At 51.2% G+C, this 20349-nt stretch overlaps 1 protein-coding gene across 4 annotated transcripts in view; it reads left to right on the top strand.

Annotated features, from left to right (window-relative positions):
- The window catches only part of ADAMTS17 (ADAM metallopeptidase with thrombospondin type 1 motif 17), a 395981-nt gene extending 375851 nt beyond the window's left edge, over window positions 1-20130 (top strand). For all 4 annotated transcript variants that reach the window (XM_013993230.2, XM_021098449.1, XM_005659785.3 and 1 more), the window contains 3 exons: window positions 2305-2457; window positions 15303-15480; window positions 17189-20130. In XM_013993230.2, the coding sequence (XP_013848684.2) occupies window positions 2305-2457; window positions 15303-15480; window positions 17189-17364 (507 nt within the window). In that variant the 3' untranslated portion in view covers window positions 17365-20130. The remainder of the gene's footprint in view (window positions 1-2304; window positions 2458-15302; window positions 15481-17188) is intronic.

Raw genomic sequence — 20349 nt, 5'->3', positions numbered from 1 at the left:
TTCCCAAGTTCATTAGAATGAGAAACAAATCTTGAGACAAAGCAAAAGGCATTGATGCTCTCCTGTCCTTGACTGCTGTTTCCATCCCTGGGTCAGCAGACAAGAAAGAAGCTGACCATCGCCCACCAAGTTCCCTTCCGAGGCGACCCCAGCCTGCGGCACTGCCCTTGGTGAAGGCTGAAGGTTTCTAGCCAGTGGGCTGCTGGTCAAAAAGGGCCAAGCCAGGGCTGGGTCAAGAACCAGGCTAAATATTGAGTGTTTGAAATGCAAGGAAAGAGACAAGGAGCACAGAGTAGAGAAAGGCCACCAAGAACTCAGGTGAGTAGGCCCCCAGTTGCAGGAGTCAGTGGTATGGGTGCTGGTGCCAAGGAGGAGCCTTTGAGGTATATTTGAGAATGGAGTTGATGGAGTGGTCTGAAAGCATTGCCACACAGAGAGTCAGAAATACGGCCCTTCAACACAGTAACCCAGGGGTATGTGCAGCTGCCCTCTGGGCCCCAGCCATCCTGTTCAGGGAGGCCTTGTGGCTGAGGCTTGCCAAGGACTGACCTACACCCAAGATCAGTACATGTGCTCTCCCAGTTCCCCTCAGGTGATAACACAACCGGCTGTGAAGCATCTGTATTTCTTCTCAAACAAATCAATATACGTTTGTCTCAAAAAAAAAAAAAAGAAGGATGGGACCTTCAGATGGAGAGCCAGGTCCAATACATAGGAAAAATAAAGCCAGATAACATTTTGAGAGAATTTGTAAAAATAAATATAAAGAATGACATTTGGAGTTCCCATCGTGGCACAGCAGAAATGAATCCAACTAGGAACCATGAGGTGGTGGGTTCAATCCCTGGCCTTGCTCAGGGAGTTAAGGATCTGGTGTTGCCATGAGCTGTGGTGTAGATCACAGATGCAGCTCAGATCCTGCGGCTGTGGCAGTGGCATAAGCTGGCAACTGTAGCTCCGATTTGACCCCTAGCCTGGGAACCTCCATATGCCGCAGGTGTGGCCTAAAAAGCAAAAAAAAAAAAATGACATTTGTCCTTTGTGTGTATCTTTTCAGTGGACATGGTGGAACTTTTTTTTTTTTTTTTCTTCTAATGGCTGCACCCGAAACCTATGGAAGTTCCTGGGCCAGGGATTGAATCCAAGCCACAGCCTCAAACTATGCTACAGCTGTGGTAATGCCGGCTCCCTTAACCCACTGCACCAGGGCCAGGGATTAAACCTGCACCTCTGCAGTGATCCGAACTCCTGCATCAGATTCTTAACCCACTGCACCACAAGGGGAACTCCCATAGTGGAACTTTTTAAAAGTTGAGTTTGTGGTACCTCAAGAAAATCACTGCTATCGCTTCCCAAAAGTATCACTATACTTTTGGTAAATCTGTATAAAAACAGAAGTTAGAGTTTGGGGGGCTCTGCTTGTGTGGCTAGTGGACAGCCCCAGTGGGAGCTCTGGGACCCACTGATTGTGAGGAAATCCCCCTCAGTGTCTCCTCAGCAGCCTGGCCCTCCTCGTGTCTGTGCGTTTGTACATCCAGCCTTCAGCCCGCCATCTCTGCTTGCGTGGGGGGTTTGGACATCGGCACATGGCCAATGAGAGGGCAGGCTCCCTGCGTTCCCAGGCCATGTCACCTCTGCTTGCTGGCCAAGTCAGTCATGTCCTTCCAAGGTCATGGGTCCACTCTTCCTTGTGCTTTGTTTTGAGGTGGGGCAGCACTCACTCTTGCCAGCCAGCCACCATCCCTCCCAGCCCAGAGACACTCCAGGTGTGCTCCCCAGGTCTGCCATGTTGATGCCCTGTCCACCCCCTATGTCTCTCATCATGGCTTCCTTGGATCTTGCTGACTGAGGGTGTGGGAACCTGGACCTCTCAGACCCTACTCGGGTCCCCTCCCTATACCATCTCTTGCTGTGTTTCCCAGAAAGTAAAGAGCACAGGGGATGTCACCCTGTTCCTATTCTTGGCATTCACATTAAAACCATCATTGAAGTGCACTGCAGGGCTCACCAGCTGCCTTCACTGAGAGTCAGCTGTGGCTTTGCTTTTCCATCTCTTCTTCCCTCCCCCCCACCACAAAGTGGCGCCTTTGCCCCAGGCTGGCCCAGGCAGAGCACACATACCTGGAGGCCACCTGGGATCATGCACAGAAGATACAAGAAGTTCAGGAGCTTTTGGAGGACAGAACCATAGCATCCTCATCCTTGCATCCTCAGCACTGGGTTTGGCACTTGGTAGGCACGTCATAGATGTTGATGGGCTTAACCAGATTGCCCTGGATTCAGTTTCCAAATGGTGTCTTTCAGTGTTCTGCCAACTGCGGGAAAGGGACACGGAAACGAACTGTGACGTGCACCAACTCACAAGGAAAATGCGACGCGTCCAGGAGACCAAGAGCCGAGGAGGCCTGTGAGGACTATTCCGGCTGCTACGAGTGGAAAACCGGGAGCTGGTCCAAGGTGAGTGCAGTGCATGTGGTGTGCTTCTATCCACCCTGGCAACACAGTGACTCAGGACACAGGGATTCTGCTCTCCCGTGGACCCCAATGTGACCTGGTGGTCCTAGTCTCCGCAAGCCATCCCACTTTCTCTCCCAGCTCGGGCACCTACCAGTGACTTCACAGTGTGCCTTCAGAAGGGCACTGAATGTCCCCAGTGCAGGAAACGGGTGCTCTGGGTGCCAGTCTGTGATCCGAGTACATCCTTCATTGGGCTTGCTGCCCCTCCACCCCCACACCCAGCCATCAAGAGAGCCTCAGAAACGTGTGGGAGCCTGTCCACAGGCAGATGCAGTGGGGATGGTAGACAAACAGCCCTTTAGGACCCTTGGGTGAGGGCCTGGAGGATGCAGACAGGGCCTTTGGGCTGAGAGAGAGAACCAGCCGTCTCCCAAAACCTGGGGGCAGGGGAGTTAAACAGGAAAGTAGAAGTTCTTTGCTGGTCAACCCTCCTTTTATTCATTCACCTGACATCCTTGACTGATACCCGAGGTTAAGTACCATTGCCATCTATGAGAAATGTCCAATAGGTCTTCTAGAGCCTTTTCCCAAACACTGTTCAATTTCTAAGTCTGATTTTATGATGAAAATTCCCAGCAAGAGCCTAGAGTATGTTTGTTTCCTTTCAATCTCAGCAACTGGAAGCTCCCTAATTGCTTCTCTTGATATCCGCTCTCCAAGGCTGCAAACTGGTGGCCTCAGAGCCTCTGGTGTTGCGTGCCCTGTGCACTGTCTTAAACAGTCTGGAATTCATTGCTAGCATTTAAAGATGGGAAAGTTTCGCCTGGAATTCTGGCGACACAGCCTACATCCTCACGTGGCCTTTGCAACCTGGGGCCCAGCAGGGGTTGGCACATCTCCCCAGCCACTTTGCTCTTGAATTTACCTGCCTGGATAGGCAGAGTAACATTGTCTGGACTCCACACATCCAGGTATGGATTAGAATAAGTCTATCATTATAGCTGGGGAATTACAAGGGTCTTTGAGTCACATGCTCAATGCAGGCTGTCCTACCAAAGGGTGACTCCCGTGGTCACAAGTGTCCTTGGGCAGGAAACAGAGGCGAGGAGGGGTCAGCTTGGGCCTGGGCTATACATACCTCAGGGCCTGGGGACCCGGCCTCGTTTCTTCTTTGAGGTGCCCCCTGGCACCAGCCCTCCCCTGCAGGGTCTTTAGAAGTTCAGAGAAGTTGCCCACCTGGGCCACACCTCTCTGGCTGAGTCCAAGCTTCTGAACCCCGATGCAGAGCTCTGAAAACAAGTGGGGACAGAGCGAGAATGTGGCTCTGAGCCCTACAGGTGGGCATTGCATCTATTTCTCCAGCCCAAATGTTCTGGTTTTGAGGACCAGGTGGACACTTTCATTTTCTTGAGCGCTGTGACCTTCTTGGTCCTGGGAGCAGCAGAACATCAAAGGACAAGTATGAATAGCACCAGAGGAGCACAGTACAGCACTTGGCCCCTCCTCAGCCGAGGTCATGGGCTCATGGTCCTGCAAACTCCCCACCCGACACACAGCCCACCAGGCCTAGTTTTCAGGAAAATAGAGGTTTAGGTGGCCTTCCTCTTCCTAGCCAGGCCATGAACATAGCACCTCCCAGCCCTGGGGGCAATGAAGTGTCGGAAGGCCATGGTGCCTGCTTTTTGCCACTGCCAGCTTGGTCGGCCATCCCAGGCAATAAGAACAAGAAACCCCAAGGGAATGTAAAGATCTGGGCAGCTGTCCAGGGCTGGCACCCAGTGGCATCCAATTAATGTGCATCTGGCTTTTGGGACAAGCTCTGGGCCTAGACTAGTGCCAGCTGCTCCCCACACCCAGCAAGTCTAGCCAGAGCAAAGACCTGGGGCCAGCTCGTTCTTCCAGGCCAGGGACCCTGAGGATGCCTGTGTGTGTGTGTATACCGGGACTAAGGGTTGGTAGGGCTGGGGCACACTGCATAGAACTGGACTGAGGCCTCCATTGCAACTGTTCGCCTCATCACTGGTCCCTTCTGCAGCTGCCATCACTGGGAGGGCTGGCGTGTACACATGCACACACACATGCACACACACACCAGTAGAGTTATAGAAATCCACTCATTGCTTATCCCTGTGCCTGCTCTGAGGAGGTGGGAAGGATATAGATCCTGTGGGGCCCTTGTCCTCACCTGGTGACCAGACAGTGGAAGTGGATTCCATGCAATGGATCTTCCCCTGACATTTTCACTTGTAATTCAGGCTGGATTTGCTTTCTGATTGATGTATTATTTTTGCTGTCCCCTTGTCATGCAATTGGGGTCAGTGCCCTTTTAAATCCGTTGCTGTGGGTAACCCTCCTGTAACCAGCATTCAAGTCCCCCACAGGCCAGGCTTTGAAGGCAGCAAAAAAAGTTGCTCCAAAGGAAAGTAGAAATCTGAGGGCCGTCAGATCATCCGTGTGTCTGAAAGCTTTGGCATCTTCCAAGCAATCTCCCGTCACTTGGTCCCAAGGTGCTATTGAGAAAGATTAAGCCTGTCTCTAGAAAGGTGATGGATAGGCCATTCCAAGGACACGCCACGGGTGCTGTCCTGCACTTCCAGAAGTGAGAAGGACTAATCACCCCTCTCGAGAAGGGGCCGGCACCCATCCCCTCCTTTAGCTGGGTGCGGAAGCCTGAAACAGCACCCAGAAACTTGGTCAGGCTCACCAAGAAGATTTGGAGCCCATCCCCCCACCCCCAACCTCAGCAGATGGCTGAACCCTAACCAGGCTCCCATCCGAGAAACACCAGCTTCACATTCCCAACCCTGCCAAGGGCATTATTACTGCTCAGTTCTGTTTGGAAAATGTCCTGCAGCTGTCTGCCCTCCTGGGGTATTAGCTCTTTCCAGATCTGTACGAATCATTGTTTTCTCCCACTAGATGCTGGGCCCATGCTTTCAACCTGGAGGGGAAGAAGAGGGAAATGTGACTGGAACTGGGGGAGGAGGAAATTGCACCTCCTTATGGAATAGTGTGACTTTTGATCAAAAGTTGAGATGTTTCAGTTTCAAGACCAGAGGCATCAATCACCACTGAAATGATGGGATGTTTCTAATTAGAAACAAATTATTCCAGAGAGATGATAGTAGCTGGTAAAGAAAGCCATTGGCTCGCAGTCTAGAGTATGATGTTCCCTTCAAACAAAAAGATCAAAGTGGCCATGGACTTCCTGGTGCCAGTGGAGGTCCCCTGGAAGGGGGCTGGCCTGACTTGCAAGACCTGTCAGACCCTGTTGTGTCCCCACACCTGAGCCCCAGCATTTCCCGAGGCCTTTGGAGGTCCAGTGGAGTCATCGGCAAGTAGCTGTAGCTGCAGGGCCCTGGGAAGAAGCCAGGGAGGGCCTTTCACTCCTACACGGCTGTGTTGGCGCATTCCCAAGACAGCTGTGAGGCCGTCCCGTGTTGTGGGCACAGAGATGGGGGCTTGAGTTCCATGGCCTTAGAAATGAGCATACCCTGTGTCATGAGGGAGGCTTGTTCCAGAAAGCTCTTCAGCCCAGCACCACTGCTGAAGCCTGCACTGGCTTTGGTGAGGATCGACCCCTCCCTCAACCCTGCGAAGCTAGCCCAGGTGGGGCCCCCACTTGCTGTAGGCCTGCAGCCAAGTCACTGTGGTTTAACCAGCATTACCCTGAGCTCCTGTTCTGGGCCGACCTGTGCTGGGCCCTGGGGGTTCAAGAGTGGACAGTGACCCAGCCTAGATACAGACAGGCAGGGTGCTATGGACTAGGCCACATTGAATCCCACTGGGCAGGTATGAATGCGGTCCCAAATGGGAGTGATCATGGGAAGAGATGCTATTTTTCTTGGGGTCAGTGACAGTGGCCCTGACGTTCACCTGGGGCTTTAAAATTCAAAAAGCACTTTCGCTCACTTTCTCTCATTTGACCCTATCCCCCTTTTACAGGTGAAAAAACTGAGGCTCAGAATGATGTAGCTTTTTTTTCCAAGGTCACACAACTAGAAAAATGGCAGGGCTAGGAGCCTGGTCCCTGCTTTCTGACACTTAACTTACCTTTCCTTCAGGTACATAATAATGTCAGAGGCTTAGATTTCTAATTTGGAACAGGAAGGAGCTGAACTGTGCAGCTCTAAGCATCATAGGCATAAGCTGATTGAAAGAGCAAGTCTTGACCGACTCTCTCTCCAACCCAGCAATAAAAACCTGCTCTCGCAACGGCTTTGTATCAGTCATTTGCACTATAGTATAAATCTGTCGTCTCTGTAGGGGAGCATGCACATTGTCTCCCCATATTTGTGAAATAAAAAGTTGAGTCCTTATTAAAAGAGACTTGGGCACCAAGGAGCAAACCTAAGAGGCACTGGGGATCCCAGGGCCTTTTCCTGGGATGTGCTAAGCCATGCGGTGCAGGCAGCCAGCACTCTGAGCAAAGACAGGATGAGCATGTCTTCCATTCGGTATTAGTCTCAGGAGTGTGCGCAGCAGTGAAAAGAGGGTCATTAAACCTCAGGGCCTTTCTGGGAAGGGTCAGGAGGGAGAGGGACCAGGTACCCCCTTGGTGTGGAGCACTTTGGGTAGGTAGACAGGGTCAGCCACTGGGTCACGGAGGTCAAGAAAAGTCCTGGGCCCACACCTGCTCAGCTGAGAGGAAGAAACTTGTTGTAGAGCAGTAGGGTCACCGGAAACTGCCAGGAGAGGCTCCTGCCTAGAAGGGACCTAAGTGCAGTTGAACCTTGTACAGCGCAGGTCTGAACTGCACAGGTCCACTTATACACAGGGTTTTTTTTTTTGTTTGTTTATGGTTTTGTTTTTTGGTGTTTTTGTCTTTTAGGGCCGCACCTGCGGTATATGGAGGTTCTCAGGCTAGACATGCCCAGTAGGTGCTCATTTTTATCATCATCGTCTTCACACTCCTTATCCACTGTAGTTGCAGCTCTCTTATCTCCTATGAGAATCGCATTTCTTGTATAGGCTGTAAAATATTTATGTCTTAGGAGATGAACTCCTTGAATGTGGTTTGGACCCTATGAAGCAGCACATGCCCTGACCTGGGGCCCCCACATGCTGACAGCCTGGCTCGAGGCAGGAGACAGTTCTGCAGCACTTGCTGGGCACCTAGGCTGTCCTTCTGTCACAGGGGTAGAGGGTCTTGCCAGCAGTCACCAATGAGCCAGGAAAGCTAAGTTACCAAAGCAGGAGTTAGAGCTCCTGCCCAGGGGCAAGTGGTGAGGCAGTCCCCTCTGTGCTCCAGGCAGCCTCTGGAACCAGAATTAAGAGCTCCTGGGATCACCAGCCCTTCTGGTTCTGTAACTATAACATCCCAACCATAACCTGTAGGTCACTAAGCTGCAAATTCACAGAGACTGAGAGAAACCTGAAGCTAACGTAAAAGATAGGAGGGAAAAACAGCTTGAAAGGGAGTATGCGTTGGAGGGGGAAGGTGTGTATGTGTGTCTCTAAGAAAGCATTTTCAGGAGTTCCCATTGTCGCTCAATGAGTGGGTTAAGAACCCGACTAGGATCCATGAGGATGCGGGTTCGATCCCTGGCCTCACTCAGTGGGTTAGGGATCCACGGTTGCCACAAGCTGTGGTGTCTCTGATTCAACCCCTAGCCTGGGAACTTTCATATGCTGTGGGTGCAGCCCTGAAAAGAAAAAAAACAAAGAAGAAGAAGAAGAAAGAAAGCATTTCCAGTTTCAAGGCTGGAATAAAGACTGAGGATTTTCATTATTGTTTAAACCTATTTCAGGTTTCAGCAGCTTCCTAAGTTTGCATGGCTCATGCCAAGTCTGGGGGCAGGGGAGGGGTGTATCTGTCAAAAATGCTTTTGCAGAGCTTTAGACATTTCACTAGCCCAGGGCCTCTCAGTTACTATAAGGGAATTCTCCCCCCAGACCCTCGACGTCCTGCTGTGCTGCCCCGTCCTGCCCCTCCCCCTCCCGGAGGCCGGCTGGCCCCTCAGAGGATGGAGTGGGCAGGGTGTGCAGTGAAGGTTCATCTTGAACCTGGTCTGCTGCTCACTGCAGCATCTATGCAGGGAGTTCCCAATCATCCTCCACTCAGTAGGAACCAGCGCTTGTGTGTGTATTAAACGTGCCTGTCGCGTTTTCCTCTTCCCCAAGATTTTTACAACTTCCTTTAGCTAATTCTCAAGCCATCCCTTTGGGATCTGGTGTCATTTATAGCGTGATTGTACAGCTGGGAGAAGTGATGAGGCGGGGGTCCAGGCCCTGGTGAAGCATGTCGTCAGGACGGAGCGCCACGTGCTGACAGAGGCCAGGTCCCTCCCTGCTGTGGTGGACGGGGGTGTGTGGCCCAGGGAAGAGTCACAGGGACACTCTCAGCCTCACACTCAAGCGGTGCTGTGCCCCGCAGACACTGTTCCTGCCGTGGGTGCACATTTACTCTGCACCTACTGTGTTCTGAGCACTGCCCTGGCCATAGCGGCTGTTGGCCGCTCGTGGAAACGAGTTGAGTCCGGTGCCCTGCACCAGCAGGCAGGCAGCAGGTACTGCTGCCCCCCACCCCTCAACCATCATCACCACCCACAGAGTGGGAGGCAGGTCAGTAGGCCTGTGTGATGTGCAGCTGCAGAGGGGGCGTGCGGAGCTGCCCTTACTCCAGGCCGTCTGGCAGGGAGCTTTTCTGGCAGATTTATTACTGCTCTGTTTTTGTCCCGGTTTCCTGAGTCCCCAGGAGCCACATTAAATGTTAATGTCATGAGGACTTGGAAAAAACTATCCAACCGTGACAGAGTGCTTCAAACAAGACCAGATCTGTTTGCTAGGATTTTAAAAACCTGGAAAATGGTTTCGCAGTGATGCTTGGGGCTCATTCGGCATTATCAGGAGATGCTGCAGTATCTTCACTGTTTAATGAAGGGGAGGCAACAGAGGTGAGATTCCTCTTCTGTGCCTGTGTTACCCTTGATGCAACGAGCTCAGGTTACAGGAGGATGCAACCCAGCAGCCCCTCTGGTATTGCATGTATGTTCAGGCCAAATTCACCTCTAACTGTGCTCCCAGATGTTATCTGGCTGAGCCGCCAGATCAGTACTGGCAGCCAGGCAAAGGTGGACGTCCACACCTGCTTGTGAGGCTTGGTGACAGCATGGTGGCCCAGGGAGAGTTGAGCTGGCCTGGGGACTCGAGGCAACTTCCTGGGCCCCTGGGACCCCACCCCCACCCCCGTCAGCTCTCTGCTCTTGGCCCTACGCTTGCTGTTGTTAATAATAATATCAATGTCTGTCTAGGGCCCACTCCGTCCCAGACTGCCTGCTCAGCACCTGCTCTAAGCTGTCTCTAATCGTGGAAAGCATCCTGCAAGGAAGGTTTTATTATCCTCAAGCCCCAGATAAAGAAGCTGGGGCTCATATAATATGTTTCAATAACTTGCCTGAGGTCATGCAACTAGTGAGGGGGATGGTGAAGCATTCTGATAGGCCTGTCCTGCCCCCACTGCACAGTCCCATGTGAAATTCTGGCCTGGAGTGGGGGTGGAGGTGGGGATTGTTCACAGATCTTAGGCCAGGGGCAGGCTGGGCGCCACCTCGGTTCAAATGAAAATGCAGCAGGCGTGGAAGGTGGCAGCTGCACCAAAGGATCATTGGGGAATTCTCCACTTTTATCTCTAATTACCTAGGTAATTCTATCTTACTTAGGAAGACACAGAGAAAAACTAGTCCACAAACCAGATGGGAGCATGGTAAAATTTTTTCGGCGCATTGTCTTTTCTGCAGACTTTTCTGTAGGTACACACACACCTGGGTACTAAACACAAACAGGATGGTTTCTGTGTGTAACCCTGGAAGCTGCTCGTCTCCTCCCCTAATGCTTTGAAGCAACCTCTGTGGGGCTCAGAGACCCTTTCCAGGTGGCCAAGCAAACCTTCAACATTCTCATCAGCTCCTCCATATAAGCACAAGCCATTCTCAGCCCAGAGCTGTGCACACCGCAGCCCCCAGGACTCCAGCTACAATTTAGCAAGGCCTAACCCCAGTTGCCAGGAGGGGTAGAATCTCCAGGGTCTCAGAAATCTTCAGGTCAGCCCTGCTTCTTCCCCGGCCCAGCCCTGCCTCACAGAGCTGCTAGAAAGCCATGAAAACAGATGCATGAGTCTCTCTGGAAGAACTCTGGAGACAGCATCTGTGATCTCATGGGACAGATCTTTTTATAGACTGGAAAATTAAAACCCAGTAAGCCAAGCAAGGAAAGATAATGAAGAAATGGTAGAGTGGAGCAATGACTTGGTTTGTTATTCCTGGCCCCCCACAAAAGCTCCATCCAGTGCAACCTCTAATTCATACAGGAAGATGGAATTTGACCACTGGGATGGCACGGCTCCTGTCTCTCCCCTGCCCATCACCAACTCTGGGACCTTGGGCAGAACACTGAGCCCCATCCAGCTCAGTCACCAAGGTCAGCCCCTTAGGATAGTTGTGGAATGTTCCGCACTGTTCTGGAATCCTACTGGTGAACCCACAGACAGCATGAACACACTGCCCACACAGGCTGGAGTGTGTTGTGTATGCTCTCCCCCTGCCCCAACCTGGCCCCAGAGCAAGTTAAACAAGACTAAGAGCCTTCAGAGGTGGGATTCATCCCAGACTCTTGAGTTGTATGATAGTCGTTGATTCTTTCCTGACAGAGACTTTGTCAATTTTGCATTTGGTTTTAGGAGACCCATAGGATTGAACCCTTGCCTGGATGTTCACATAAACGACACCTGCACCAACTGCAGGGTCTGAGTGCTGGGAGGATGGGCAGCTGTGGGAGCAAGATGGGCATAGTCCCAAGTCCTTAGCCTGTGGTCTGTTAGCCTGGGCAGAGTTTCCTGGGGAATCAAAACCCCACAGGTGCCCCACCCCGGATACACCCCTTCTCCAAGGAGGACCAAGAGGACCCCCCACTCTCCCTCCTGGTGTGTCCCCGACAGCAGGTGGTGCCAGTGAGCACAGTCAAGAAGTGAAGATAAGGGCCGGTGGTGTCTGTAGAGCAGCAGATGCAGCCCTTTCTACCCCAAGTGCCCAACAGTCACAGAAAGAAGGCCCCACATGCATGCTTTCCCAGGGAGAAGGGTTTTTAAAAAATTTTTTACAACCAGTTTAGATAGAAAAGTCTTCAATGGAGGTTCCCATCATGATGCAGTGGAAACGAATCCAACCAGTATCCATGAGGATGCAGGTTCGATCCTTGGCCTCACTTAGTGGGTTAAGGATCCAGTGTTGCTGTGAGTTGTGGTGCAGGTCACAGAGGCAGCTTGGATCTCACGTTGCTGTGGCTGTGGTGTAAGCAGTAGCTAAAACTACAATTCGACCCCTAGCCTGGGAACTTCCATATGCTATGGGTGTGGCCCTAAAAAAGCAGAAAAAAAAAAAAAAGAAGAAGAAGAAAGAAAAGTCTTCAGTGATGTAGGTGGACTAGTCAAATATCTACTTAAATATGTAACTTATTCATGTAGTTCTACATTCATTTTTAAGGTTGTATACTATGTTTTAATTTAGAAACATTGCTGTTTTTGGTCTTTAGCATATTATAAAGTTGAACTTAATGAAATTGCTCTGTATGCAGGGTCAAAAACGGTTGAATATAAGCAGTTTTGAAAGGCGTAACCTAATGTTTGCAGTGTCCGTCTTCGTCATCACTCACTCCACTTTTGGAGCCCCCTGTTCAGTTTGCCACAAAGCGCCAGGGCACTGCCATCCCAGTTCACTGAGATTCGGCCTTTTTTGATCTGTATTGCTTCTTTCATTGGCTATTTCTCATAAGCTGTGGCATAACTTTGCTCTACATGGGCATGACCTTGGCTCCAAGTTTGTGTGACATTGCTCTGCATTGGCATGACCTTGATCCACACTGGCGTGACCTTACTCTGCCTTTGTATGACTTTGCATTGGCAAGACTTTGCTCTGTGTTCATGGGATTTTGCACTGCATTAGGACTCTTGGGGCCCTTTCTTTCACTCATGCTGTTGGTGTGGATTTCCACCCTTCTGGGTATAACTACTCCCCAGATTCCTTTTTCTTTTTTTCATTTTTTAAACTTTTATTGAAGTATAGTTGATTTACAGTGTTGTCCCCTGATTACTTTTCAAGTGATCTTTAAACAATTCCTACACCATCCTCCCTCATATATGGTTATGAAGCCCTACTTCCAAGAGAAGACAGTTACATTTCTTTGCCTCTTTTTTTTTTTTTTCTACCCCCAGGTGATCTTGCTACAAATAACTTAGGTTATTTGCCCAGAACTGTGAGAGGTTTTGTTGTTACTTAAATACAAGGCAACTTATTCTTTTCCAATAATAATTTTAAGTGAAAGCCTTCACCCCTATATTCAAGCACACCTGTTACCTGTGTATAAGCTCAGCAGTCAGGGTTGTAGGTGGATGTTGTGTAAAGTCTCAGCTGCCTCAGAAAAGAGAGCTCTTCACACCCTGTGCAGGACACTGGGAAGAAGTTCAGCCTAGGTCAGAGGTTCTCAGCTTTGGCTGCCTGTTCAGTCACCTGGAGAGCTTTGAAAAACACCAATGCCCTGTGCCTCCCCAGAGAGACTGATTGATTGGTCTGGAACATCAAAATTTTAAAAGCTTGGTTCCTAGGGGGAGGGGGAGGGAATGGGATGAATGGGCAGTTCAGGGTTTTTGGATGCAAACTCTTATATTTGGAATGGATGGGCAAAAGGGCCCTCCCTACGAACTGTATATGATTGGGTCACTTTGCTGAAAAACAGGAATTGAAGAAACATTGTAAATCAACTATACTTTAATAAAAAAATTATTAAAAAAATTTTAAACCTTGTCAAGTAACCCCATGCTACAGATCCCGGGCTGAGGCCAGCTCCCTCTTGAGACACCCTCCAGGTAGAGGTCACGTTGCCATGGCACCTGTCCCATGTTCCATGTCTCCTGTTGGTGGGAACCTCCTAACATGACCTCCTCTTTCCACCTCAGGACCCCTCAGACTTTCATACAGTCCAGTCCAAACTCGAGGTCTGGGGTAGACCCCAGAAATGTGTGTTATTCCCAAGGCTGTGAGCAGCCCTTGATGGATTTATCCAGAAGATGGGATATGGAGCAAGGTCCACCTCCATGCCTGTCGGGGAGAGCCAGTTCTGGAGTTCTGGTTTGAACACAGCAGGGCCCACAGGTCGGGGAGGTGGGGGGGCGGCTTGCAGATTTCCTACCTTTTTTGTGATTTGAAAAGTCTGGGCCCCATCAGAGCACCATGCCTTCTGAGCTCTTTATCCACTTAAAGTTAAAAAAAAAAAAAAAAGTGATCCTGCTTGTCAGACTAGAAAGCCGAGGAATTCACCTGAGGCACAAAAGCCCCTTTGGGAGCACAGATGGTGGCCACTTCTCACAGACAGTCGTGCCACAGACTCCCACCGAGCCTGGGCCAAGTGACCCCTCACAGACTCCCAGGGGAGGCCCTTCTCCAAGCATAGGCCACGGTCAGACCCTGGGGAGGAGATGGGGAGGCACGTGATCCAGACAGCACCAGCGTCCTCACCACATGTGGCATTCAGAGGACAGGCCCTGCTCCCCTCTCTCCACCCCGAGGTGCCAGTGTTAACTCCAGCTGGGCTCCGGCACCTGCAGCCTTTGCTTTATTACACTTTTGCAGAGCGCTCTCAGAACCCCGTAAATCATGGGTTGTGTGCGTGCTGTGGGACTGCAGCTGGAGAGAGCACACGTGTGGACCTGGCTCCCTGCCTGGGAGGAGTCCAACTTCATGGAGGGATGGTTCCAAGGGCCCCCAGGAGACAAGCAAGGGTGGAGGAGCTGGCAAGCAGGATAGGGTCAGGATAGGGCCGGATACCTGGCAGGTTCCCTGACAAACACTTTAAAGGAGGGTAAAGAGGAACAGGAAGGAGAGCAGGAGAGCAGAACATAGTAAAAATCCTGCAGGGCCATTCATTGGGAACGTTGGATGGTCTCCTGAACCCCACTGGCTTGCTTTTTAGCAAACCCAGGTCTGTAGATGCTGAAGATGCCAAGAACTAGGGATTTGGTGTCTAAATTAAAACGGTTAGCCACAGCATTAGTCCATGAGTCCGTTGTGCCGAAAGATTACACTCTTCATTTTCTTTAACTTGACTTAATTCTGAGCCCCAACCCTCCAGGCTTGTGGAAATTCAGCCCCATCATTACTGGGCTCTTCTCTACCCCCAGGAGCCATGCTGCACACTTTCTGAAGAAGTTCAAAGCCCAGATGTTATTTGGAACAGGGGTGAGAGAGTGGAAGATGAAATGCAGCCCACATAAATAAACATTTCAGCAATGGTCCTGTGTCTTTGTCAGCTCACGCTGCCGTAACAAAACCCCACAGTCTGGGTGGCTTAAACAAGATGTTTATCGCTCATAGTTCTGGAGGCTGAGAAGTCCAAGGTCAAGGTGCTGTCAGATTTCGTTCTCGGTGAGAGACCACTTCCTGGCTTGCAGATGGCCACCTTCTCACATGTCCCCTGCATAGTGGAAAAACAGAGCTCTGATTTCTCCTCCTCTTTTTATAAGGAAACTAACCTCTTCATGGGGGCCCCACCCTTGCAACCTCATTTAAACCCAGTTACCTTCCAAAGGACCCACCTCCAAATCCCATCCCACTGGGGGCTAGGGGCTTCAACATAGAAATGTTGGAGGGGATACAGACATGTAGTATCGCCAACATCTTGGAACAGACTTCCATCCGGAACTGGTAGGCAGCCAAGCCCTTTTGTCCTACAGTTATTTCAAGCACTTAGGAATGACATGCAGGGGGCCAGATCCAGGAGTGCTGGGGTGTGGGGTCTTCCTCAAAGCCTCTCGGCCTGGGTTAGGTCCCCAGCTCAGCCATCCCTTTCTCTGGCAGTGCTCGTCAACCTGTGGGAAGGGCCTGCAGTCCCGTGTGGTCCAGTGCATGCACAAGGTCACAGGGCGCCATGGCAATGAGTGCCCCGCCCTCTCTAAGCCGGCAGCCTACAAACAGTGCCACCAAGAAGTCTGCAATGACAAGATCAACGTGAACACGATCACCTCCCCTCGCCTAGGTGAGTGCCTCTGCAGGCCCCCGACCTCTGGCGGGTGCTGGTTCCCACAGGCAGTGGGGGTTCCATAAGCCAGAAAACCCCCTCCTCGGGCCTTATGTGAGTTCTGGAGAGGCCAGCATTTGTCAGTTCTGTAGAAGATCTGAGGATTCAGAGATGGAATTTTATTCCTCGCCATGAAAAAGACATTTGTTAGCTGCAGTCTCAAACACTTGAGCCCCTCTGCCAACAAATGGGGAACACGGGGAAATGTTCCTCATATGTTTTCAGGTTCTGCACATGAAGGAGGCAAAGGAAGTTGTTTGCTTTGGGAAATGAAGGATCTGGGGGTGTCATTCATGAAATTTTTTTTGCTTTTTTGGCCACCCCTGCAGCATATGAAAGTTCCCAGGCCAGGGGTCAAACCGGTGCTGCAGCCGCTAGCCTATGCCACAGCCACATCAATACCAGATTTGAGCCACATCTGTGACCTACACCACAGCTCAGGACAAAAACGGATCCTTAAGCCACTGAGCCAGACCAGGGGTCAAACCTGCATCCTCATGGATACAAGTCGGGTTTGTTTTTTTTTTTTTTTTTTTTTGTCTTTTGTCTTTTTTTGTCTGTTGTTGTTGTTGTTGCTGTTGTTGCTATTTCTTGGGCCGCTCCCGTGGCATATGGAGGTTCCCAGGCTAGGGGTTGAATCGGAGCTGTAGCCACCGGCCTACGCCAGAGCCACAGCAACGCGGGATCCGAGCCGCGTCTGCGACCTACACCACAGCTCACGGCAACGCCGGATCGTTAACCCACTGAGCAAGGGCAGGGACCGAACCCGCGACCTCATGGTTCCTAGTCGGATTCGTTAACCACTGCGCCATGACGGGAACTCCCCAAGTCGGGTTTGTTAATTGCTGAGCCACACGGGAACTCCCTGTTCATGAAATTTTGGTGATGTATGCATAGGGTGCTCCTTAAGCTGATGTTGAGAAGAAAATAGATGTGTTAATAAGTTGGAGTCTCCAATTGGCAGGGACCTTTGGTGTGAGCAGTTTGGCTCTGAGTGCTCCGAGCCGGGCCCTTTCCCAGGCCAAATCCCCAAGAAGAGGGTTTAGCACCAATCTGATAGTTCCATTAAGCAGAGTTTCCACTTTTCCAAATAGAAATCCCCAGGGAACATTTTCCCACGCCAAGCCCCTTTCCCTAAGGCTGGAATGGCATCATCCTGAAGGGGATTTCTAAGCAGCTTCACAGTTGGGGGGTGGTGTCTCTGAGCTTGCAGAGGTGTACCTCAGGCTGTGGCATGCACAAGCCTCCTTGGTACCCTCCAGAGACCTCCCTCAGGCCAGACCATCTCTCTGCATGACCAAGACCCCAAAGGAGATTCAGGCCACTTGCTTGTGGGCCCGTTGGCGTCCACAGCCCTGTGCCATTCTGATTTATAAATGCCAACAGATGATGTCCTCTGCCATAAAATGACTTAGCTCAGAAGCAGGGGGACATGCCCTCGCCCCGAGGAGACAGCCAGATCGGCCAGGATGTGTCTCTTGTAGAAGAAAGCCACACCCATGGTGGCCCTGGCCAGGGCGTGGTTTCCCCACTTTGTGTGAGCTCCAGTGTGCATGTGGGCAAGGGTGGCCCCGACTGTGTCAGACCACAGGCCATCCGTGTGTGCACAGTGACATCCCCATACCACCCATAACCACTGGGCTTCCTCTCTCCACTCTCCCCTTAGCCGCCCTGACCTACAAATGCACACGGGACCAGTGGACAGTGTATTGTAGGGTCATCCGAGAAAAGAACCTCTGCCAGGATATGCGATGGTACCAGCGCTGCTGCCAGACATGCAGGGACTTCTACGCAAACAAGATGCGCCAACAGCCACCACTGCCGCCGCCACCAAGCTCATGACACGCGGCCCAGTGGTCCCGTGACACTTGGACACGAGCTCTGACTCCTGACGACACGGCTCGTTGAAAGCCCACCCTTACCCCGAGAACACACCAGCCCTGCGGCCAGGACCCCCCACCCCGACCCCAAAGCATACCCGCTCACCCAGGAGGCTGTCCCAGGAATCCAGCTGCCTAGAACTTGAGAATGGACTTGACATTTGCTTAGTGCTTTTTATACTTAATATATTGTTAACAGCCACTGGATGGCTTTCTACGGTAAGGAAAAAGTAGGCGTGAGTCACAAAATAGTTGTAGTGTCTAAGGTTCCACGTACCTCAAGGGGGACCCTCCGACAGACGATGGTCAAGAGAGACGTCACTGGGTGCCTCTGTCTTGACTTTCCTCTGACGTTCGAATTCCCAGTGCTTGATGTACTATGGGGGGGAGGAGCCAAAAAAAGGAGACATTTTACTTTAAAACAGGCTTTATTCTGAAAGCCAGTGACAGCCCGGATGGAAGGACAGATGTCAGGGAGCCTCTGCCAAAGGTTTGTGCGGACAGGGCCGGGCTGCCGGGGCCCTGCTGCCTGCGTCAGAGATCGTGGTTCCTAGATCCCTGGCCTTTCCATGGAAGTCTTGTCCCTGAGGGATTGAGTCTGTGAACCAGCAAGGACACCGGGGCCCTGTGGTTCTACACACCACCTGCCTGGGGGAGAATATTCCAGAAGGGCTTGGGTTTGGGAGGCATCTAATCTTCAGCTCTCTGCTGTCCCCCACCACACAGGGAAACAGAAGAGCCTCTCTTCAAGGTGCTGTGAAATGAAGCCCATGCTAATTTTGGCCTTGAGGTTGCTTCCTGGCATAGAGGTGAGCTCAGGGCAGCCTTGACCCCCTCTGCATCTGGGACCCCTACTCTAGCCAGTACTTCATAGAGCTTTGCACCTTACAGATGGCTTCCCATCGGCCACCACTGCTGCCACCACCAAGTGGCCATCTAGTCCATGTTGGTTCTCAGGCTCGGGCCCTGTTGCCTTGCCCTGGCACGGGGTAGGGTTCCTCCAGGGCCACTCAGCCTGGTGTCAGGATGCGGGAAGGAGCCCCCGGCCAGCATCGCCGCACACCCACCGAGTCTTCACATAGCCCAGACGTCACAGTGCTTGTCATTGCCATGCTGTCATTATTGTCCCATCTTAGTAGGGCAAGAATGACACTCAGAAAACTATGAAGGAGGGCCTTGCCTCCTACAGTCCCCTTGCCCCTCCAAACAGAGCTGTGCCCTCTCTGGAACCCAGGGAGATGACAAGAGGCCCCTGTGAAAGCACAGAAGATGGTGGGACCCTTCCCGCCCGGTCGCTAGTGGGGAGGGGACCTGACATGCCCCGGCAGGTTTGCTTTGCTGAGCAGCCGGATGGGTGTTTGATGGGTGCTTGTGTTCAAGGACTTCACCATGAGAAACCCACCCTCTCCTCCCTTATTTCAGAGGAGCTCTCACTTAAGCTAATCTCCACGGGATCATCTCCAAGCGTTTCTTGATTTATTGGTGCTGTGTTTGTGTATCTGTGTGTGTGTTTTTAATGTCACAACTATAGGGTCAGCTTAAATCAGAAAGACAGGAAAACAAACAAACCAAAAAACCTCCCTGCCATCTCAAGTCTGTCTAACGGGCTTTTTAGTTTGTGGTTTAGCTACTACCCCAGAGGCAGAGAAGTGGTCAGGCTGGCAAGGAACCGCTTCCAATCCACTTGAATCCTTGAGAAATGTTGAGAAAGCGTCCCAGGTGCTCTGTGGACCCCAGAGGGTGCCAGGATGGGCAGCCCACCAGGATGCCAGTGACCTCCAGCAGCTACCCAGGGCCTGTGCAAAACGCTGTCCTCCCTGCAGACTCCCCAGAGCCCCTCAAATTCCTGGGGAGCTGGGGAGTCAGTTTCCTCTCAGCCTCAGAGAAGCTGTTCTTTCCCACAAATGGACAGAAAGTTCTCAGCCTCTGGGGCTGAGAAGCAGAACCAGGGTGGCTTCGCTTGCTCGTCTGCCTGGGAACCATGGGGCCCACCCCAGCTGGGCAAGCACTCAGTGCCTCTGAATCTCCCCACTGGCTGGCCACCTCAGCTGTCAGCTGGATGCCCCTGGCAAGAGCCTTGCACCCTCTGAATGCAAATGAATGATTCTGCCATCAGTTAGACATCCCCTTGGTTCCCCAAAGTGCAGGTCTTTCTGAGCGCCTTTAGCTCATGCTGGTACCATTGTTCTGAAATTCACCAGCCCTGCCTTCTCTTCACGGCACAAGCAATGACTGATTTCAGTGAAGCCATCCTAGCATTCTTGTTCCACTTTGTACAGAAGACAGTGAACCCCTGTCATTATAACAGTGACAATTACTTATTGTTAACAATACCCTGGACTGTCACTCAAGTACTGTACCTTTTTGGTTGCACACATGTGTTACTAACTACAGTCTCACGATCTTATGGTGCTATTTTCATTGGTGCAAATGAAACCTTCTCAGTTGACCATGGCTTGATATTATCAGACACAGGGAAAGACCCACAATGGCAATAATATCATTGCTTTGTTCTCTTTACTTCATTTCAGAGTCAAATGTATATATTTTCCACTAGTTAACTTACATTACGTACTGTACCCATGGTATTTTTGTTTTACTTTTTGGTGCTGGTTTGAAAGAAAAAAAAAGAACAGAAGACAAACATTGGACACCACTGTAAATGAGAAATTAATCATTTCATTGGAAGTGAGTTGACTATGTTTAATAAAATGTTTTTCCATAACAATTTTAAGCTGTCTGTGAAATACAAGACAAAAACCAGTCCTCAAGGGCTGAAGGAGGGAGGCTGTGTCCTTTCCTTCTGCAGTGGTCACACTGCTTGCCTGGGACTTGGCTGCAGTGCGCCTCAGCCTGCCGACCACAGCTGTGGATGGGGTCAAAGGTTGCTGGTAAATGCAGTTCTGGCGGGTGGCTGCATCTCCCCAAGCGAGCACTAACAAATCAT

This window comes from Sus scrofa, chromosome 1, assembly GCF_000003025.6.
Source record: "Sus scrofa isolate TJ Tabasco breed Duroc chromosome 1, Sscrofa11.1, whole genome shotgun sequence".
In the NCBI taxonomy this organism is placed as follows: domain Eukaryota; kingdom Metazoa; phylum Chordata; class Mammalia; order Artiodactyla; family Suidae; genus Sus; species Sus scrofa.
This window is presented reverse-complemented; position numbering and strand designations above follow the sequence as displayed.